Source organism: Sphaerodactylus townsendi, linkage group LG02 (genome assembly GCF_021028975.2).
Source record: "Sphaerodactylus townsendi isolate TG3544 linkage group LG02, MPM_Stown_v2.3, whole genome shotgun sequence".
Lineage (NCBI taxonomy): Eukaryota > Metazoa > Chordata > Lepidosauria > Squamata > Sphaerodactylidae > Sphaerodactylus > Sphaerodactylus townsendi.
In genome coordinates, this window is record NC_059426.1 from 34,010,470 (window position 1) to 34,034,000 (window position 23,531).

Below are 23,531 nucleotides of genomic sequence, written 5' to 3' on the forward strand. Positions count from 1 at the left end.
AGTGCTGTAAAGTGGGACTACGCATTCCCCTACGTCTCCAACATGTTATACTTTGGGGGGGGGGGGGGACCTTACTACAGAGGGCTGGTCCAAATGATTTCTGTTAGACTTTTAAAAAGAGAACAGAATGACTAGTGAAATAATTAGGAGGGCATTTGGGCTCCCTTTAATTCCTTTGCTTCTGTTATATTAGACTGTTCTTGCATTGACACAGCAGCCTTGCAGGTAGCTCTTCTAATTTGGCTCACCTGCCTGCCTTTTCTGTTGAGATTTGGGTATTACCTCCAGCCCACTGGCTCCTTACCTGTGACTAAACCCAAAAGCAGAAAGTGGGGTGGACCAAGATTGCAAGAGAGCAAAATAAATCTACCACACTTGATAGTTACAACAAATATATTATTGAAAACTGAACCAAACCATGTAAATCCCATGGAATAACGTAGAACGCGAACGAGGAAACAATAACAGTGTAGCATTCAAACACAGAGCAAAACTTAACCTCAATATGCTATAAAGGATGGAACATTCCGGGTCTTCCCTGTTTTGCAGAATCAGTTCTGCTTCATCAACGGCAACCCAACTTTAAGCTTGCCCAACATTGGGCATATGTGGCCTCTACAATTAATAAATAATATACAATAATTACAAATGGTTTTTTTTACCTTTCATGTACTTACTAATGGTTATCACTTGTATTTTATAATTATTCTGCAAAACGGGGAAACACAAAGCCCCTGAAGATTGATACACTTACCTGGACTTACCTGTTCTGCTTTTGTCTCTTTAGTTTGCTTGGCTGTTCTCCAGTTACATTGTTTCTTCTATTGCTTTCTGCTCAGCATATTGAAGTTAAGTTTTGCTCTGTGTTTGACTGCTACACTGTTATTGTTTCCTCATTTGCATTTTATGTTATTCTATGGGATTTACATGGTTTGGTTCATTTTTCAATAATGTATTTGTTGTAACCATCAAGTGTGGTAGGTTTATTTTGCTCCTTTTGTCATCACCTATGACTGCCAGCCCCCAAGTGGGGCCTGGAGATCTCCCTAAATTTGAACTGATCTCCAGGTGACAGTGAGCAGTTTTCCTGGAGAAAACTGCTACCTTGGAGGATGGCCTCTATGCAGTGGTGGGATTCAGCAGGTTCACGCCACTTCGGCAGAACCCGTTGTGCTTGTAAAATGGTGCTTGTAAACAACCAGTTGTTAAATTATTTGAATCCCACCACTGCCTCTATGGCCGTGGTGGTGAACCTTTGGCACTCCAGATATTATGGACTACAATTCCCATCAGTCCCTGCCAGTTGGCCATGTAGTCCATAACATCTGGAGTGCCACAGGTTCGCCACCACTGTTCTATGGCATTGTACTCTACTGTGGTCCTGCCCTTCCTCAGATCCCTCCCTCTTTAGGCTCCACCCCCAAATATCCAAATATTTCCCAACCCAAAGTTGGCATCCCTATCATTGCATGACCCTGGGTCAAAGATTGTGGTTTTGTGGCAACCTTTACGTTCTCTCTTTATGAGAGAACTCTAATAGCTTATTACTCTGGGAGAATCTTTGGGACAATGAATTGGCTTGAGTATCATTCCCTTTGAAGTGTTGCACTGCAAACTCCTTTGTATTATGTCAGCAGCGAGTAGAAACATCAGCTGTTCTAAGTGTTGCTGTCAATACTAGTGGCAGTTCTTGTGCTGTTGTAAGCAGGGGCTCTGCATGACAAGGGCATGGCCTGTAGTTTTTCAGGCCAAACGGCTGCTCATGTGGCCTCCCATATAAGAGGACCCTAACAATAGAACACAAAAAGAATCTTATTCTACGCTTTCAGCTCAATATAGCTAATTAAAAGCTGTGAAATTGGTGCCGCCTCCTCTCATTTCTGTTTCTCTCTAACAGAATTTCTTCCCGGAACATTTGGTGTCCTTCTCCAATGAGATCAATGGAGCAATGAGCCACACACAGATTCTGCAGGTAAGATATTCTTATCTGGGTGAAGAAGCTGCAAGAATTGCTTCGGTGAATAAAATAGTTGGTTCAGGAGGTGTTCAAGTGCAGTGGTCTTCAACTCTGCCCCTTGGGCCTTTTGGCTGGATTACAGGACTCCACCTACTTGGCTGCTGTAAACCTGCCACTTTTGTTATGTTTTAGAAAGGCCTGCTGCTAAGACTTGTTGTGTGTCAAACAAGGGCTCCATTCCTTTCTTTGTTTGCGCACTGATAGGAGCAGCAGGACATCTCAGTGATGGTTTGTCTTTATCCCAGGCAGGTTCAGAGACTTGCTGTTCCTCTTCTAACCAGGGCTCATTCCGCACATGCAGAATAATGCACTTTCAAACTGCTTTCAATGCTCTTTGAAGCTGTGCGGAATGGCAAAATCCACTTGCAAACAGTTGGGAAAGTGGTTTGAAAACGCATTATTTTGCGTGTGCGGTAGGGGCCCAGGTGAATCTAATGTCACATACTTGGAACTGTCTGGGGGTTAAAGATAGGTCTGAGGTTTAAAAACATTGCAGACTGGCGGTGGGTCTAGTAATTCTATGCCATAGTCCTTATTTTCCTGCAGTGTTTCTTTTAAAAAGTAAAAAGTGAACAAAAATAGTAGGAAAATCTTTTGGTCAGTGGCCAAAGAGTCTGTTTGACAAAGAGTCATAAATAATAACAGTCAGCTTATTTTTTTATCATTAAAATTCAACTGAGTAAGAAGAATAGCCATTCTTTTTAGTGCACATAGATGAAGGATAATGTATATAGTCACTGCTGAAAAAGCACTACAGGAATGGCTTAGCAAAATAAAACACCCAGTGTGTAGCCAGCTTTATGGATCTGTTTGCCTCTGTGGTGTAACTCAGCAGATGCAATGTTTTGGTTGGTTATTTGATTGATCTACAAACTATTTAACCAAACAATCATTAGTTATCAAACTGTATCTGTTTTGTTTTAAACATCTATACCTCACCCAAAAAGAAATAAGAATAGATTTCATAAAATTACAATATAAATGGTATGTAAATAGAAATACTGAAACAGCTGTATAGAAAAAACATTGATCACCACATTTTCACTATAATCAATGAAAGATCTTTTCCCCTCACAGCAAATAAAAATCAGGATAAAAGTCAAAGGAAAACAAACAAATAAATTAATCCAAAGTACAAATAAATTAATCCAAAACAGCAATAGAGTAATTAGTTGGGTTTTGTACTCTGCTTTTATCTACGTTTAAGCAGTCACAGAGCAGCTTAGATCTCCTTTCCTTCCACTCCCTACATCCAGAGGCGGAGCTACCAGGGGGAAGGGGTGTGTGTGTTGCACTGGGCATGGACCTGGGGGGTGGAAAATCGCCCCCTGCCACAATGCCCCCACACACACTTACCTTAGTGAAACAGTGCAGGCTGGAGAAGTGGCCTATTCCCTTCAGGCTGAAAACGGCCTGGTGGGAACTACACTTCCCAGGAGACCTTGCGAGCCCCAAGGTCTCATAGGAAGTGTAGTTCCCACCAGGCTGTTTTCAACCTGAAGGGAATAGGCCACTTCTCCAGCCTGCACTGTTTCACTAAGTGGGGGGGCACCGTGGGGGGGACCCAGAGTGTGCACCAGGCGCAATATGGCCCAGCTACACCTTTGCCCACATCAGAGACCTTGTGAGGGATGTAGGACTGAAAGCATTCAAAAAGAGCTTTGATTAGCCTGAGGTTGCCCAACAAGCTTCATGTGTGGGAGTGGGGAATCAAACCCAGTTCTTCAGATAGAGTCTGTCACTCTTAACCACTTAATCAAATGATTAAAAAAAAGAATGGATCTAAACAACAAATGCGAGTTTCTTTGGGAAGAGATAGTGGTGATACCACAAAGATTGCCCTTTTGCAAGGCTCTACCCAGCTACACTCAGTTGATGGTGGGGTCATGTGGAATATGGTCTCAATAGACAGATGATGTTGGTGACCAACATGGGCAGTTAGGGTACAGGCAGTCCTCCAGATATTTTACACCCATGTGGTTCTCTCTGATGGTTTTCCTAGTGCCCGCTTGCTGACTTCCAAAGTAAAGAGCCAATTTTTGCTTTTTTCCATCTCACTAAAGTAAGAGTGCTTCAGAAGAGCATGGCTGTATCACCTTTATGTATCCAAGGAGCACCTACTTGAAAGTAGCTGCCTCCATCATAGAAAAATGATTGGGATACAACTGCCTAACATTTTGAGGTTGGACAGGCATTGTGTGATTGGTTCTACTCCCTACGGCCGTGATGGCGAACCTTTGGCACTCCAGATGTTATGGACTACAGTTCCCATCAGCCCCTGCCAGCATGGCCAATTGGCCACCCTGGCAGGGGCTGATGGGAATTGTAGTCCATAACATCTGGAGTGCCAAAGGTTCGCCACCGCTGCCCTACGGCAACCATTTTGTTGTGATGCCTGCTACTGTTCTCAAAACGTCAAAAGTTCTCACAGGTGCAACAGAGTTGGGGACCCCTGCCTTCAACCCAATCTGACAAGCCTGTTCATGAGCAAGGGCAGCTCCCCGAATTGCATTGGGAAATTTAGTGGAAGTTCATTGAGATGCTGCGGAACAGGCATAATAAGCTCACTGCAGCAAGTACTTATTAAAAGATTCTAGCTGCAGTAATTTAGACCAATTGTTGTTTCCAAGACACCTTCAAGGGCAATCCCTATGTAAAGTGCTAATTTGTTTGTTAGTGATATGACCAATGTAGAGACCTGTGGCAATTACAGAAAGTTAGTAACTTCCTGCCTAACAATGCCTTTTCAATTCTGAGCAATTGAAGCCAATTATTGTTTATAGCGCTGTTATGCAAATATAAATGTGTGTGAACTAAATTTATGTAAACTGTGTGACATTATACCTCACTGATATCTCTCCGCTCCCAAAACCCCGCCCTCCCCAGATGCCACCCCAAAAATATCCAGTTATTTCTCAACTCAGAGTTGGCATCCCTACTCTCCAGAAATATTAATTAAAATATTTTGTCCAGGCAATATATCACGAACAGAATCGCTTCCTTTGTTTGTAATCAGCTGAAAGCTTTAGAACAGTGTTTCCCAACATTTTCGACATCACGGTACCCTTGACTTCACTGTTCATATCTCACGGTACCCCTGCCATCCCCCCACCTTGCCCGCCCAGTGTCCCTGCTTGCCACCCCCACCCCCCACCTTCTCCTCCCAGGGTGAAGGGAAGCACTGTGGGGCAGGAATTGGCTGCTGACCTTGCGGCAGGTCCTGCCCCCTGGGCCAGCTCCATGTCCTTGCTGGCACCGGCAGAAGACCCGCAAAAGTGAGGGGGGCTGGTAACGTTGCTGTGATACCCCTGGGACATGCTCACGGCACCCCAGGGTACCACAGAACCCTGGTTGGGAATCACTGCTGTAGAATATAAGTTTCATGGCACCTTTAAGACAGCTATTGCATATACTTTCACATGCCAGGACCTACCTCATCAGATTCATGAAGAGGGCTGTGGCTCTCAAAAGCATGTGCTCTAATCAATTTGTTCATCTTAAAGCTGTTATGGAGAGTCTGTGTGGTGAAATGGTTAAGGGCTGCGGATTCCCCACTCCTCAACATGAAGCCTGCTGGGCCAGTCACAGTTCTCTCAGAACTCTCTCACCCCCTGCAGAGGCAGGCAATGGCAAATTACCTCTGAACATCTCTTGCCTTGAAGACCTTATGGGTTCTCCATAAACCAGCTATGACTTGATGGCACACACACACAAAGGTATCACAAAATTATAGTGTGTTTTGGTGCTAGCAGGCTAACATTTTTATTTTTTATTTATTTATTTTCAGATTTCTAGACCGCCCCATCCCCTAGGGGCTCTGGGCGGTGCACAACATAATGACCATCGGGTACAGTTAAAAACAACTAAAACTTTTAAAAGCAGCGGTAAAATAGAAACTGACTATAATAGATAAATTAATGTATAAGATGGCATCCGCAATCCCAATTTCAAACCCTCTTATGGGAGGGAAGAGCAGCAAATCCCAAGATGACGGAGCTTAGATGTACGGCCATGGGAGGGGCACCATCAACGGCTGGTACCTCCAAAGGCCCGGCGGAACAGCTCCGTCTTACAGGCCCTGCGGAACTCTGTCAGGTCCCGCAGGGCCCGGACAGCTGGTGGTAGAGCGTTCCACCAGGCTGGGGCCAGGGCTGTAAAGGCCCTGGCCCGTGTGGAGGCCAGCCGTATCATCGAGGGGCCAGGGACCACCAGTAAGTTGGCCTCTGCTGAACGAAGAGGCCGTATCGGGACATGTGGGGTGATGCGGTCCCGAAGATACGAAGGTCCCAGGCCGCGTAAGGCCTTAAAGGTCAACACCAACACCTTGAAAATGATTCGGAACTCTACTGGGAGCCAGTGCAGCTGGCGTAGCACAGGCTGGATATGATCCCAGATGGCATTACCTGTAAGCAGACGCGCAGCTGCATTTTGGACCAGTTTTAACTTCCGAATCAGACGCAAGGGAAGGCCCGTGTAGAGCGAGTTACAATAGTCTAATCTGGAGATGACCGTTGCATGGATCACTGTGGCTAGGTCGGTCTGGGAGAGAAAGGGGGCCAACCGCCGGGCCTGGCGAAGATGGAAAAAAGCAACCCGGGTTATATGGGCCACCTGGGTCTCCATTGATAGAGACGAATCCAGGTGGACCCCCAGGTTGCGTATGGAGGGGGTCGGAGGCGATGAGACCACCTCCCACACCGGCGGCTGAAAGCGTCCCCTCACGGCCCAGCCAGAGGATCTCCGTCTTCGATGGATTCAGTTTTAACCTGCTCTGTCGCAACCAACCAGCAACCGCCTCCAAACAATGCTGTAGAGCCGCAGGGGCGGCGGCTGTTCCCCCCTCCATCAACAGAATGAGCTGAGTGTCATCAGCGTACTGATGACAGGACAGCCCAAAACTCCGTACCAGCTGAGCAAGGGGTCGCATGTAGATGTTAAATAACAGCGGGGATAGTAATGCCCCCGGGGTACATCGCAATGAAGCGGGCACTTCCTGGAGGCTTCATCCCCGCACCTCACTTGCTGAGTCCGCCCCCGGAGAAACGAGGCAATCCATTGAAGGACAGTGCCCCGCACTCCAGAGGCAGCCAGGTGGTGGGCCAAAAGGTCGTGGTCGACCACATCAAATGCTGCGATAAGATCCAACAATACCAACAGCGCCGATCCGCCCTGGTCAAGCTGCATACGGAGCGTGTCTGTGACGGCGACGAGAACAGTCTCCGTCCCATGCCCAGCACGGAAGCCGGACTGGAAGGGGTCGAAGGCCGATGTGTCATCCAGGAAACCTTGAAGCTGCTCCAACACCACTCTCTCAATTACCTTCCCCAGAAACGAAAGATTCGAGACGGGGCGGTAATTGGCCAGATCTCCAGGATCTAATGATGGTCTTTTTAAGAGTGGGTGGACCACTGCCTCCTTCAGCCCATCTGGGAAAACTCCTTGCTCAAGGGAGTTGTTGACGATACTCAACAGATGGGGCCGTAGCTCCACTCGGCAGGCTTTCACAAGCCAAGACGGGCACGGATCCAGAGGACAGGTAGTAGGTCTAACAGCAGCTAAGGTCCTGTCAACAGCGGCTTCACGGAGCAGGGAAAACTGGGCCAAACAAGGGCCAGAAGACAGCAAGGGAGTCTCCAGTTCGCTAATTGTAGCCAACGTGATGGGGTGGAAGGTCGTGGCCCGGAAGCGACGCTAACCTTATCCGCAAAAGCTCATAAAGGCCTCACAGCTAATATCCAATTCAGAATTTGATCACCTTTCTGACAGAATGGTCAATGACCGAATTATCACTGAATAATTGAGCCGGGCGGGAGCTAGCGGACGCTAGCGAGGAGGAGAAGAAAGCCCTCTTTACCTCCTTCGTCGCCATCTCATAGGCTTTCATAAGCGTCCTATAAGATGTTAGCAAGCAGCTTCGCGCGCCAGACTTCCTCCATACTCGCTCTAATCGTCTAAGGCCCGTTTCATCTGACGCAACTCCTCTGTATACCACGGAGAGCGTCGAGAGCGGGGGCGTAGAGGACGCCGGGGGGCAACAACATTGATGGCATCGGAAAGCCGGGCATTCCAGTCCTCCACCTGCTCATCGAGTGTGCGGCGGGTTCAGGGTCCCGCAGAGCATTCAGGAAACCAGTGGATCCATGAGTCTCCGCGGTGACATAAATAAGCCCGTCGCCTAGACGAGGCATTGTGGCAAGTCCACCCGGACCTTCAGGGCATAATGGTCGGACCATGGCACTCTATCAATAGAGGATACGACCAGATTTATCCCCGACCCGAAGACCAGATCCAGCGTGTGCCCGGCCTCATGAGTGGGACCAAAGTTTATTAAGGAGAGGCCTAGCGTCGCCATGGATGACACTAGGTCCGCGGCCACTATACATGAGGCGGCATCGACATGGACGTTGAAGTCACCCCAGACAATAAGTCTGGGGAACCGCAACGCCCAGTCCGACACCACCTCCAGTAACCGTGACAGGCTGTCTCTCGGTGCGCTAAGCGTGCCGGTACACCAGAGGACAGCCACCCTCTCCAAGGTCAACCACTCCCGGCCGACACACTCTATGCCGGTGATCTCCGAACGAGGACTGCCCTAAAGGAATAGACTCGCGGATGAACAATGCCACCCCACCCGGCCCTGTGTTCATTGATGATCGGTGAAGACATGCGAAACCGGCGACTTACGCCCAGGGCGACAGTTTCACCTTCGCGCACCCAGGTTTCGGTAATGCCTGCCAGGTCCACCTGCTGGGCACCGAGAAAATCTCGGAGCACCATGGTCTTGTTGTTGATGGACCTGGCATTAATTAACACCAAGGACGAAGCAGAGTGTCCCTGATCCCGACCACCATCGTTTCTTGGGATAGGTCGGAGGTCAGAAGGTGTGCGGGCATAACCGTATCTCGCATGTCTTCTATCATATGGCCGCCGCCTACGCCCAGTATCGACCCCGTCCCATTAATACAGGGATCCCCAGCCCCAGAGTTGGTGCCCCCATGAATATGCTACTTCCCTCTATCTAAACCTATCTAGCCCTAGCCTGTCTAACCCTGGTATACAACCAGGCTGATAACTAACTAATCACAACTAATGCCTGAAACACTACAATAAAATTACAATTACAAATGATGGTTACAAATACATTCCAAATATGGCAATGAGCCTTTAAACAAGAGAAATGTAATAAAAGGGGGATTTGGGAGATCGAGGCCGGGAGAACACTAAATAGCCGCCGAGGGGGGCTGCTGCCACCAAGTCCCCCTACTGTTGGGCTTCCCAGTGAGCTCTGTGGGAATGGTGGTAAATACAAGAAACAAAGAATTGCCACAATGTAGATGAAGGGCGAGGGGCTCACACCACCCAAGCCAGTCGCTCATTCGTGGGCCAGCTGGATTGAAGAAAAACCCACAGAGGCGACAATCTAAGGCTATAATCCAATTGACAGCCCGAAAAGGCCTGGCCCCAATTGTCCTAGTTGATCCCAAGGTAAAGGGGCCCAGGATCTGGAGCTGTGTCCTGAAACGCAGCCTGCTCGGCCCTCTCACGACCGGCTGGCGCGTCAGGGGAGAGGTAACAGCGTCTTCAGGTGTTAATACTTTAACAGCTCCCCGCCGTGTCAATGGCCCTTTGGGCAGGTTCCACGTCCGTCGCTGCAAGAATGCAAAACCGGAGCGTCGCAGAGTGACACGTCGCGTCGTGGGTGTGGTCTTTGCCGAGTTAGTTGTCCCTCGGGCTCTTCTGGTCGACTTCCAAGCCGTTACGGCCGAGTCCAGAGTTATATGTCCACGAAGCCTCTCGGCTAATCTCCACGGGGAGGGAGAGACAGGGGTTTCTGCCACTAACCCCTGAGCTACTCCCACTTCAGACGTAACATCCAAGCACTCTCCCTGGAACACGTCCAATCTCCCAAGGGCCCTCGAATCGACGGGGCCCACGCCGGGGCGGGGGGGGGGGAATCTCTGCCACCGATTCCTGACCCTCTACTCTACTACTACTCTAGAAGGCTACTCTACTCTACTCTACTCTACATGGCTACTCTAGAAGTCTTTACATGCTCCCTGGAAGTCTGGGTGTGAAGAAACCCTTCCGATTTCCTTGGGCAAGCATGAAGGCAGCATCACTTCCACTGGGGACAGCTATACATGGCTTAGGAGACAGACCCCAATTTGTTTCGATTCCTTCTTCACAACATGTTTGAAGGAACTATTGAGAAAGAATGTGGATGTAAGACAAAGGTAGATATAGAATACGTGTAAAACCACTTTGGGAGGACTTCAACACTTTAAACATGTACGTAGCACTAGTGGAGCATGCTAAATGTTCTAAGGACAGAACTGACAAAACATCTTTCCCTAGACATCTAAGAGCCTGGTGCTGTGTCTGTTTCAGTGGAATCAACAGCATAATTCCCACAGGCGTCTGAGAGATCATACTCTCAGTTGTCAGCCTTTTCCAAAGCTCTGCCAGAGGCTCCCTTGTATGTGGAAGGAGTTGTTTGGTACAGGCACACTCTTGTACAGTTGGAGAGCTGAATTCTGGTGGGATACAAAGCGTGTGTGTTTAATTTTACATTTCAGATGTTCTTAAGCGCCAGTGGGTATCCTGAAGTCCACAGTTATTTATATGCTAAAGAACAAGGGAAAAAAACTTGGAAAAAGATGTACTTTTTGTTGAGAAGATCTGGTCTGTATTTTTCCACCAAGGGGATGTCGAAGGTAAGATCAACACATCCAAGCAGTTGTATTTGTTTCATTTTTTTCTTCAAATAAATAATCAAATCTGTTTCTCCCCTTTTAATTTTTTTTTTGTTTCCAATTTATTTTTTTCTTGAAGAGGGGACAGAAGGCCAAATATAAACCTGCTGTTGTGGTTCAGGCAGGGAGTGGCAGTGAATTCTGTGCTGAAATCAGACTAAGCTGCAGACAAATTTATGGCTTTCTAAAAGTGTCATTTTGACTTTTTGTGTGGAGAGAATAAAGGTATAGAAATGCAGTAAACAAATACATGTTGTGGATATAAAGAACATTGGTGAAGAAAGTTTAACTTTCCCTGTACAGTGGAACCTCGGTTTTCGTTGGTAATCCGTCCAAAAAGAATCAATAAAAACCGAAACCAATGAAAATCGAGACAAACTTTTCCATAGGAATCAACGTAAATCCAATTAATCCATTCTAGGCACTCCAAAAAACATACCAAAAACACATTTTTGGAGAATAAACATAGTGTTTAATGCTGAAAACAGTAACAAACAATAACACTAGGACCAGCTTCAGAGCCAGTGGACCAATGTCGCACCAGAAAGCTGTCCAGAGAGGTCTGTTTCTGACGCCTCTTTAATATTTGTCTGAAGTGGGGCAAGACATTGTCATTAAACAAGTTGCAGACACGGTCTGCAACAGCTTTGTCCGGGTGATTTTTCTTCACAAACCCCTGCACCTTACCGCAAATTGATGAAAACCCCTAGACAAGTGTTGTGTGCAATATCAGTTCCGAGTGCAACATTAGTTCCGTGTGTAGCACTGATAAGACTCCTGCACTCAATTGGTACCTGCTTGCAGAGGTGGGATCGAACCAGTTCTCACCACTTCTCTAGAAGTGGTTACTAATTTTTTCTGAGTGCTGAGAAGGGGTTACTAATGCAACCTCCCTGCCCAATAGGGACTGGAGGTGCGTGTGTGCAGCGGCGCCACTGTTTGAATTCCACCACCATCGGAACCTGTTATTAAAATTTTTGGATCCCACCACTGCCTGCTTGTATATAGTGGGCACAGGGAACTGAGAGGCGTGTGCCTTGAAACACCTGTTGCCTGGCGAAGCACTTTGGTAGTTAGTAGCAATAAACAGTTGACTGTGTGTCTGTCAGTGGTTTCTGCATTGCATACCTGAAGGTGGTCTACTCCAGAGTACCCGCTGCTTTAACAGTAATGTCCCATTTCCTGATGGGAAAAGAACTAGAGGAGGTGGCACAGCTTAACTGTCCTGTGCTCTGTGTCCTTCACTTCTGTCAGATGCTGTTGTGAAACAGCCAATATGATGGTGGGCTGTCTGGGCACTGGACCTCTGTAGGTACCTAATCTTAGGGTTCTCATAACTGCTATTAACTCCAAAGAAGAAAGCAGATCCACATGTGGAAAGTAATGGGGATGAAGTTGTACTCTCAGCAATGGAATGAATGGGGAGTTCATTTTACACATTGGAGATTCTAAGCTAAAAAGATGGTGGACTGGATTCAATGCTGGCCTGTATCCTTTAGAAGAATTTCTTATGGATTCAGAGTAAACAGCTAGCTCCGAGTTCTTTTGGCACTGTCATCAGCAGTGGCACCCAGAATGCTGGAAAACCTACTTGGGTTCATTGTTTTTCATCCTTCAGGTTATTTCATCGTCTCTTCTCTTTGCAGGCTTTATATTTTGCATTACAGAAGAATCGTCTCCTTCTTTAGTGCGACATGTAATGGCTTCACCTCTTCCTTTTAGGAACCAAGGCACCTGCAGCTTTTCAGTGAATTCAGCAGTAGTGATGTGTATATGTCTTTGGCAGGCAAAAAGATAGCCGGAGTACCAATCGACTATGGGTTCTGCTTTAAGGTAAATGCTTAACATTTTTATATATACGAAGAATTTTTAATAGTTGGGGGGCGGGGGTGAGGAAAACCCTGTTTGACAAGTTTTCTTTTTGAAAATGCCGGAGGGGTGGGGGAACCAGCATTCGTTTACGAACTAGGAGAATTAGTAGCCTTTATTTCAACAGGTGTTGCCTTCGAGGTAGGAATTAATGCTAAACAATATGCTGTGGATTTCCAGCCTCACAAAGCAGGAGCGGCCAGAGACCTGAAACGACTTTATGCAGACAGTGAGCAAAGAAGGACCTGCTGGATTACAGCAATTCGGTTGCTGAAGGTAAAAAAAAAAGTCTTCTCTTCAGTTTAATAATCTTCAGCTGACTCCACTGAGCAAAATTTGGAGCCTTCTTCCATTGGAGGAAAAGCTGCTAAAGTTAGAGGAAGGCTCTTTGGAGGATGGTTAGGTCCGTCCCATGCAGGGGGTGGGGGGTGCGCCACGTGCTGGGCGCACAGTTTTGGGTCACGTGGGGGGCACAAAATTTTCCCCTCCCAAGTTTGGCCCAGCTACGCCTCTGGCCCCATGTCATCAACAGTGCCATCCTAAGCAGAGTTGCACCCTTCTAAGACCATGGAAGACCATGGGCTTTGGAGGGAATGACACTGATTCAAATTGCACCATTAGAAGCCTCTATATCGGGACATAGTCCTCAGAACTGGGAATTTGACAGCACTAAAGCAGAAGGCCTGAAGAGCTTTTTTTTTTTAAAAATGCAGGACAAATGTTCATTTGGAATGGTACTTCTTTCAGTCCCTTGGACCTGCTTGTTTTGAGTACCTAGAAACTACAGTGCAGTTTTGGCTTCTAGGAGAGAATTCAACAGTGTGAAAAAGCCATCGGGGTGATATTCCCAGTGCTCCTGGGTCTTCAAGCTGAGAAACAAATGGATAATCGTGTGTTTTAAATAATGACCTTTCTTAAATGTTCTTTAAACTGGCAATGACTGGCCAGAAGAAACCCAAGTGAGTTAGGCTGAAAGGAGACATAAAGCGATCAGCCGGTTAGAAATGTCAGTATATTTTTCTGTGCATGAAGAGAAGAGTAGAAGAGTTTTGGATTTATATCCCCCCTTTATCACCTTGTAGGAGACTCAAAGGGGCTTACAATCTCCTTGCCCTTCCCCCCTCACAACAAACACCCTGTGAGGTAGGTGGGACTGAGAGAGCTCTGAGAAGCTGTGACTAGCCCAATGTCACCCAGCTGGCGTGTGTGGGAGTGCACAGGCTAATCTGAATTCCCCAGATAAGCCTCCACAACTCAAGCGGCAGAACAGGGAATCAAACCCGGTTCCTCCAGATTTGATACGCGAGCTCTTAACCTTCTATGCCACTGCTGCTCCTGAGCAAAATAGCCCTAGAGTTCGACTTGGCATTCATTCCATGCAGCTAATTCATGGCTCAGTGGTAGAGCATCTGTTTAGCATGCAGAAGATCCTAGGTTCAATCCCCACCATCTTCATTTAAAAGGACCAGGTGGTAGGTGATGTGAAAGACCTCTCCCTGACATCCTGGTGAGCCACTTCCAATCTGAGTAGACAGCACTGACCTACATGGATCAATGGTCTGAGTCAATATTGGGCAGCTTCAAACATAGACAATATATATGTACAATTTCTGAAGCAACAATTTTCTAGCCTCTGCTTGAAGGCTTTCAGCAAAGGAGAACCACCCGCCCAGGTGAACTGATCACATTGTCATATTCTTCTTGCCAGTGGTGGGATCCAAAAATTTTAATAACAGGTTCCGATGGTGGTGGGATTCAAACAGTGGTGCCGCCGCACACACGCACCTCCAGTCCCTATTGGGCAGAGAGGTTGCTTTAGTAACCCCTTCTCGGCACTCAGAAAAAATTAGTAACCACTTCTAGAGAAGTGGTGTGAACTGGTTGGATCCCACCTCTGCTTCTTGCCATTAGAAAGTTTCTCACAATCTTCAACCCAAATCTGCCTTTCTGTAACTTATACTCACTGAATCTAGTCTTGCCCATTACAACAACAGAGGACTAGTCTTTTTACTCCTCCATAAGGCAGACCGTCAGGTAATTCAGGAGCAGTGTTAGAGAAATAGCCAGGGAGGGATTTACAATTGGTAGTATGTACCTGGGCTTCAGTGTGTACAACAGCAGGAAAGAATGATAACCCAAACTTAACCTGGTTGCATTCCATCAAGTACAAGATGTTATGACTCTTTTATTTCTGTTGGTGCTGAGAATGACTGGAGGTACCTCTTAGTGTGGTTTCTTTGTGTGTCTTGTTTCCTTCAGATCATTCTTTCAGGCACAGTTGGAGCTTGCTAGTGGCACCAGGTGATAGCAGATAAGGAGAGAATCTTAAAGGCACAAGTCGTCTTCATGAGACAAAGACTAATTCAATTCTGTTGTTTAGTTTACTTAGGGAAGGTAACTATCATGGCACTTGGGGCCTCTGTGTCAGAACTGGTTATTTTCTTTAACACTTAGGTTCCGCTTAGGTGACTATTTGATTGGCTACATGATACGATAAAAACCCAAACAGAATTTGGATCAAAATGATTACTGTTGTGAATCTGTCTGGCATTGTAGAAAGGGGGTGGGAGTCTTGTATTTGGGTTTACACATGGGGGTGGGTGGGAATGTGTGTACCACTCTCTTTGCCTTCATGCCTTCTGGATCCCAGCCAGAAGATGAGGGGGTGGAGAGTAGAGAACAGCCGGATGATAGGTGCCACCATCTTCCCCTACATGTTTTGGTACCAGCCAGAAGACTCTGAGGCATAGTGAGAAGAATCAGGGCCATTTTCAGTTCAGGGTAATGTTTTTGTATTTAACCCTTTCTTTTTAGTAGAGTTGTCATCCAAATACAGACAGTATTCACTATTAATCGGTGACAGAGATTGAATAGGTGTACCTCCAGGAAGTTGCTTCTTGTATGCGTAGGGTGGAAAAGCTATCACTGACAGACTCAGCCTGTGAATATCTGAATGTTCTACTGAGTACTCTTAGGTTATGATTCATAAATCCATAACCTAGTAATAACGGTTGTTTTGATTTTAGTATGGAATGCAGCTGTACCAGAATTACATGCAACCATATCACGGTAGAGGTGGCTGTGGTTCCCTTAATACGCCTACGGTAGGTACTTCTGTTTCTTCAATTTATATCCCACCATTCTTCACAGAACTCAAGGCCTCCTACATAGGGTTTCTTTCTGGAAACTGCTTAGCTTATTAGAGTGGCTGTGTTCATGTACCTTGCATAAATACATTATACCTATAATATACAAGTTACCCTTAAACTGCCAGTGTGCCCAATTGTACAGAATTGAATAATTACTATAATTTTAGCCACATCTTTTTTTCAATTGTTTGGAATATATTGAGCTGGAAAATGTATTCCCTTAAGCCTGGAATTTCCTCTATGTGGCCCTATGTAGCACTTCTAGTGATTGAGACCACTCACCTTACAAATGGGGGATCTGAAAATAGTTGCAAGAGAGGAAAATCACACACAATCTTTATTATTCTGCCCATAATACAGTATTGTTGGGTTTTTTTGGTAATTCCATACTCTTCATTGTTTAATGTATCATGTCTGATACTTTTGGATTGTTATCAATTTTTGTAATCCCAGTCCTGTTGCATTGTTTATTAAACGTCTTATGCTATTTGATCCCATTGTTTTATAGTGTGTAATTCTCCTGGAAGCTTGGTCAGAAAGTGGACTATAAAAATAAATATAAGCTTACAGTAGCTGAAACATATTAATTTCCCCTCCTACTTTCTTTTCTTGAACTAAATGTTGGTTTCAATATTCCACTCCTCCCTGGAGCATGTTCAGTCTTCATCAAGGTGTTTTGTGTGTGTGTGTGTGGGTTGCAGGTCTTTTTGTTTAATTCACAAAGGCATATTTTTCTGCATAACTGGGGAACCTGCCAAGAACGTGGAAACCTTTATATCATGTAGTTTTGTTGTTTTCATGATCAGCACAGGGAACAGCCCATTTATTACCAAATTAAATGATGACGTGGTTGAAAAATCAGATATTATAAACTATTACATGAAGGTTTTTATACCTAAGTGAAAAAGCAAAGTACATTGCTACCTGACATATCATACTAGAACAGCGGTGTTGTGGAAATTGCCATCAAGTCACAGCTGATTTATGGTGACCCTGTAGAGTTTTGAGATAAGAGACTTTCAGAGGTAGTTTGCCATTGCCTGCCTTTGGGTAGCAAGTCAAGTCAAGTATTTATTGTTTGAGCCATTGGCTATAACAATACAGAGATACATGCAGTTAAAACATTTAAATTAAAACAGCCTTAGACTTCCCTGTGACCATCCAGCATTTTGAAAGCAAGAGATATTCAGAGGTGGTTTGTCATTGCCTGTCTCTGTGTGGCAACCCTTGACTTCTTGGGTGGTTTTCCATCCAAGTACTAACCAGGGTCAACCCTGCTTAACTTCCCAGATCTGATAAGATATAGCTAGGCTGGTCTATTCAGGTCATGGAAATTGCTTCAGGAAGGTGTAAATCTGTTTAAGATTACACTGGTAGTCTCAAAAATAATTTCAGCAATCACTCCACCTTTAATAGGGTATGATAAACTCTTCAAACTGCTTAGCTCATAGTTCTGACTCATGAGAAAGTTACCTATCAGTTCTGTATACGTCCTATGATAATCCTTCACTTTAGATGTCCTATGTAGAATCGCTGTGGCCTCAAATGGCAGAAAGGTTGTTCTAAAATCTGTGGCAAATGGGATATCCTTTAGAATGCAGTCATCCTTAAAATATATCACTATGTACAAGAAAACATTTTCTAATTCTTATTTTCTTTTTCTACTGGGAAACAATTTCTGTTTTTTCTAATTGATCCTTCAATTGATCCTTCTGGGTGGATTTATCTGAAGACTCTTATTTTTGTGAGGATGATGCACACTGTAACACCGCCCACTCCCTGAAGAGAGACAGAGGCCCAACAGGGGGGAAGCGTGTTGCTGGGGATGGATGTTTGATAGCTGCCTTTGGCCTAGGCATGTCACACTCACACAACACACAAGCCCTTTTAGTCAAAAATCCTGTCAGGAAGATTAATAATAAGCTGCCACCAGTTCTGAGGTAAAAACAGGGAACTTAGGCCCCTTCCGCACACGCAAAATAATGCGTTTTCAAACCACTTTCACAACTGTTTGCAAGTGGATTTTGCCATTCCGCACAGCTTCAAAGAGCACTGAAAGCAGTTTGAAAGTGCATTATTCTGCATGTGTGGAATGAACCTTAGAGAGGCTTTAAAAAGATAAAACTATATTTTATTTTACAAGCTTTCTTCTTACAGAGAGGTACTTAAAGGTTTCTGGTTCCTTGAGGCAGATATTTACTTAGAGATTACAGATTAAATTTAGTTTCACTTAAATATAGCTATTTCAGTTTCCAGATAACTTCACACATGCACAGGGGACTCTGTTTAGGGTAAACCTTTTCAGCATGGTCCTGAACACTCTCCTAAAACCCTTAACTCCAAAGAGAACTCACACTGGCTTGGGACAGATTAAGCTCTGAGGTTTCACTAAACCCACACTTAACTCTGCCAGCTAAGCTAAGCACACCCTCATGGGCTCTCTGGCTCAGTATCTAGGTGTGGTCTCCTCATGAGACAATAGCCAAACCCTCTGTGTGCTATTAGGAGTGTTTTCCTCTTGTTTTCCACCAACACCAGGCCTCCTAGCCTCTGGTGAAAACAAGGCTCTTTCCTCTCAGTCTTTGAGATCTCTTTCCGTTCTCCCTCTGTCTTTCTCTGCCTTTAGACATGATCTCCACTGACTGAATCTGAGGACTGACACGATCTGTGTGTCACACAAGCTGCTTTCAAAATCTTTCAATCTCTGCACATCTCCCATCTGTCTTTATGACAGGCGTTCTCTTCTTTTATATGAGAGCACACCCTCTCTGTGGCTCTTGGCTACTGCATCTTAGCCAGCCAATCAGGTGGTACTCTGGTTAACATTGGATGATCCTGCTCTGGCTGAATTGCACCTTTTCAGATTAACCCTTTTAATGCCTAATCTGTCACACACACATTACAAATAAGAATGGTCCCCTCTAAAGTATGCATTTTCTTTGGGCAGAGGAGCGTTTCTGAGAATTCTCTCGTGGCCATGGACTTCACAGGACATAAATCCAGAGTTATTGAAAACCCCTCAGAAGCTCTGTCAGTTGCAGTTGAAGAAGGATTAGCGTGGCGGGTATGAAACGTTGAGTTTTTCAGAAATTCTAATTTGTTTTTCTCATCCCAACTAAAAAAAAAAAAAACTTTTCCCCCTTTCCATCCAGAAAAAAGGCTGTTTACGACTCTGTACTCCCTCCGCTCTGCAAAATGTCCCGTCAAACATAGGTAAGTGCCAGTCGTGAGGTTTGGTAGAATGTAACGATGTTGACTTGCGCTGAAATAACCCTTCCAGCAAGATTTTATTTATCACCTATTCATGGTATTTCCAGCCATACACAGCTCTCAGCCGTGGTTTCACCATAAGATCTCTAGAGATGAGGCTCATCAACTGATTTTGCGGCAAGGATTGGTTGATGGGTAAGATTTTTTTATTTACAGTTTTTTCTAGGCAGAGCATTGTCCAGCCGTTCAGCAGTTCTTTGTAACCAAAGGCAAAACAAAAATGAGTTTATCTGGAAATTGGACCACAGGCCCCTTCCGCACATGCAGAATAATGCACTTCCAATCCACTTTCACAACAGTTTGCAAGTGGATTTTGTTATTCTCCACAGTAAAATCCAACTGCAAAGTGCATTGAAAGTGGACTGAAAGTGCATTATTCTGCGTGTGCGGAAGGAGCCACAGATAAGCTGCCTGTGATTTTGATGATCCAGTACACTGTATCACTTTGGATTTTATGCTGCAAGCTTAATGGACTTCTTTTGGAAGGAAGATGCCTGCCCTTTCCCTGTTACGCTTGCTGTATCTCAGAAGATTCAGAGCATGTTCTGAGTACAACAGGCCTCTTGGCTGGTTCTAGTTTAGACAGTGGGTGGAGGACTGAACATTTCAATGTTTAAATCCCACCCCCAGCAGAAACCCCTGCTTGTACATGTTATGTAGAAAACTAGCTACAGGATTTAAGCATTTAAGGGTGTTGTTTCTTTCCTGTATATACTCTGAAATGGCCGAGGCCTACAGCGGGGCTGAAGAATTGACAAAAATTGCCCTGAACCTTCTGCCTGCAGAATTCATGGTGGGGTCCAAGACCATTGGGATTTCTCCTAAAGATCCATTACTTACAGTGGAATTGGGGTTGTGACGGGGCCTTGACAGGAACCCAATGGTGGGTGAGAAGAAAGTGTTTCCACTGTTTGCCATTCTCCCTTGCAAATGCCCTCCCTTCAGGTGGGGTTTTTAATTTTTTAAATTCTAGATGGGCTCTGAACTTGACCTATTTGAAGGGGTAGATGATTTTATCAGGAGATAAACTTGAACTTGATTCATTTGAACGTGACCCATTTTTAGGGGTAGATGGCTTTGTCAGGAAATAATCAATGATCTCAACCCCCCCACCCCACACTCCTGATAAATCAGTTAAGGTGTGAGTGAGTGAGAATGATGGGTTAGATCCACCTTGATGAGAAGAATGGGTTAGATCCACCAGTGGTGGAGTGTTATCTTCCATCAATGGCAGAGCTTTCCAGCACAGAGAATCCTACTAACAGAAAGTAACTTTTCTAGCTGAGCAAGGTGTACTGTTAATGGAATAAAAACTTTGGATCCAACCCAGTGTTTATTTTGTTAGGTTAGGCAGAAAATGAAGATGACTTTGCTGGGTACAGATGATGTTTGTAATCCCTCCCTCGCCAGTTTTATCAAAAAATGTGAAAAGTTAGTTGCAGCTTAACATTAGCTCACTTCCTCAACGTTTGACATATCTTTTCCCCTCTTCCCTTTAGAGTTTTCTTGGTACGGGATAGCCAAAGTAACCCCAAAACGTTTGTGCTGTCATTGAGCCATGGATTAAAAATAAAGCACTTCCAAATTGTGCCTGTAAGTAACCAGTAAATCTGTAAGATAAAGCAACGCACTCTCATGGTTGATAAAGTAACGCTAAGACAGAGATGAATGTTATGGTAATGCATTTTAGCAGTTGAAGCCTATTGGTTGCAAGCATCTGGGAAAGAGGCAGTTGCTAAATCTAAAAGCCATCACAACACGAAAATTGGATTCTAATGGGAGTCTATCGACTGCTCCGTATTATTTCCCCGTTAGCATGATCCATGTGCCAATAGTAAACATTCTTTCTCAGTACAAATTTGCCATTCTGGCCTTATAATCATTCTTCCCATGTATTTCAAAGGACCCGGGGGACAGCCAACACTTGGCAAAGAGCAAGAGCAAGTAGAACTCCGTAGAGATGAAAAGGGGAGATTTGTTTTTTTTAAAAAAACGAGACACCCCACACCCAGTGGCTCAAATACTCTTGTTCATGGCCATGCTAAAACTACTTTGCTTTTCCAGTTATTTTTGTTATTGAAAACATGTTATACTCTGCCCAAGTTAACCAAGGTCTCCTGTTCCACCTGGTACTTCCTGAGTCTCATTCCTCTCTTTCTCTGAAAGCAAAATGATTGTTCATTTGACTCTTCACTTGTGACTGTAGGGCACAGGTGTCAAACTCGTGGCCCTCCAGATGTTATGGACTACAGTTCCCATCATCCCCCATCAGCATTATGCTGGCAAGGGATGATGGGAGCTGTAGTCCATATCTGGAGGGCCGTGAGTTTGACACCTGTGCTGTAGGGGTTATCTGATTGGAAACTGCCCTATATGGAGCCTATCCAGTTGTTTCCCTACTCTAATTGGTAGTGGCTCAGGTAGTGGTGGTAGAAAGGGTTGTTAAGTCACAGCTGACTTATGGAGACCCTGTAGCATTTTCAAGGCAAGAGAAGTGCAGAGGTGGTTTGCCATTGCCTGCCTCTGGGTGGACTGAGACACCTATGACTGTCCCAAGGTCACCCAACAGGCTTCATGTGGAAGAGTGGGGAATTGAACCAGGTTCTCCAGATTAGAGTCTGCCGCTGTTAACCACTACACTATACTGACTTTCTATTCGGGTAGAGAGAAGGATTTTTTTAATTTAATTTATTTTTAAAATGTTAATGGGCTGCTGCTTTTTTACCTTATAGGAAATCAAGGCAGCTTACGACATAAATAAAAATAGAAGACATAGAAACCACTAGTTAAAAATTTATAATTTAAAACTGCGGGTAGGCAGAAGAACTAATCAAATGCTGTGATGAATAAAACTGTCTTCAACTGTCTCCTAAAGAACAAGAGTGAGGGGACTTGTTCGTAACTATGGTTCTGCCGATGTAAGGCCCTCTGTCATATACCCACCAGGCAAGCTTCTTTGGTCGATGGGAAAGGGTCTTTCCCTGTGACTTTACTGGGTAGGAGTGTAGGGGAGAAGATGATCCTTCAGATACCCAGGTCCCAAGTCTTTCCTCAAACTTAGGCGGTTTCCACACAGCCAAGGGAGAGACCCTGCATCGGCATTAATTATGCCGATGCAGGCTATGGGGCCGTTCGCACAAACGGCCCCATGGGATGCACAGCTGTGGGACCAAACTCCGCACAGCCGCGTTTTCCCCTCCCCGGCCCCAAATGCTTCGTTACCTTCTGCTGGCAGCCGCGTCGCTCTATCGTCGCTCTGAGGAGGGAAGGGGACACGCCCCCATGGCCACAGCGATGGCTGAAGCATCAGAAACCAGGGGGCATGTCCCCTCCCCTCCTCAGAGCGACAATACAGCGATGTGGCTGCCAGCAGAAGGTAACGAGGCGTTTGGGGCTGGGGAGGGGAAAACGCTGGCTTCCACCCGCTGCCATTCACATGGCAGCGGATGGAAGCCGGTGTTTGCAGGAAAACTCGCTCCCCAAGCGAGTTTTGAATACACCGTTTGGGCAGGCACAGAGCGCTGCTGCATCGATTTGGCAGCGGCGCCTGTGCGAAGGGTCCCCGCCAAAATGGTGTTTTACCGGGCTGAAGCCGTTGCTTTCAGCCCGTGCAGAAACCACCTTATGTTATCTGAAAGCCTGAGCTTTGGCCCTACTCCTGAGCTATCACCCCTGACAACTTTACCACTGTGTTTTCTACTAGTATATAGAATGTCTCTCTGTGGGTAGAGATTTAAAAAAATCTGCTGAAGAGAAGAGGGGACTGTGGTAAATCACCCTCTTGGTATTCAAAGGTCCCCGGTTCCATCCCTACTGTCTCCATTTAAATAGTTCAAGTAGCAGGTGATGTGAAAGCCCGCTACGAGAGATCCTGGAGAGTTGCTGCTAGATAGAATAGACATTGATAGATTGACTTAGCGGTAAGGCAGCTTGGTGTGTCCAAGAATTTAGCCATGCAATCCTAAGCACTCTGCAGCTTTAAAATAAACTTGGCTAGCCCAGGGGTCTGCAACCTGTGGCTCTCTAAATTTTCATGAACAATTGGCCATGCTGGCAGGGGCTGATGGGAATTGTAGTCCATGAACATCTGGAGAGCCACAGGTTGCAGACCCCTGGGCTAGATATTTTTTAAAAATTCTTCCAAGGTTGCCTTGCCCACTGACTCCAGTTTAGTTTGACCCTCTACCTGAAGAAGGAAGAAGATGGGGGCTAAAAGACCAGTGGAGAGTGGGGTGTGTGGAAGTCCATCCTGGGTGAGACCTTGTAGAACAGTGGCAATTGCGGAGTGCCTTATCTCACAGTGTCCATGTCTGAGAGAATACACAAGCAGATCCATGCTTTTCTTGATAGAAAACTTTTTTTTAAATTCTATTTTTAACAATATATGAATCCAATCAGCAGTGTTCAGGAGCATTATGTCCAATCATGAACATTATAATTACGATTGATAGCTTACCTAATTTCCAAAAAGCT

At 45.4% G+C, this 23,531-nt stretch overlaps 1 protein-coding gene across 1 annotated transcript in view; it reads left to right on the plus strand.

Moving 5' to 3' along the window:
* GRB14 (growth factor receptor bound protein 14) overlaps positions 1 to 23,531 on the plus strand; it is a 49,743-nt gene that overhangs the window by 24,825 nt on the left and 1,387 nt on the right. Inside the window, exons 4-12 of the mRNA XM_048485260.1 lie at positions 1,898 to 1,972; positions 10,594 to 10,731; positions 12,493 to 12,603; positions 12,820 to 12,915; positions 15,666 to 15,743; positions 18,736 to 18,852; positions 18,941 to 19,001; positions 19,106 to 19,193; positions 20,558 to 20,651. Coding sequence (XP_048341217.1) covers positions 1,898 to 1,972; positions 10,594 to 10,731; positions 12,493 to 12,603; positions 12,820 to 12,915; positions 15,666 to 15,743; positions 18,736 to 18,852; positions 18,941 to 19,001; positions 19,106 to 19,193; positions 20,558 to 20,651 — 858 coding nt within the window. The remainder of the gene's footprint in view (positions 1 to 1,897; positions 1,973 to 10,593; positions 10,732 to 12,492; positions 12,604 to 12,819; positions 12,916 to 15,665; positions 15,744 to 18,735; positions 18,853 to 18,940; positions 19,002 to 19,105; positions 19,194 to 20,557; positions 20,652 to 23,531) is intronic.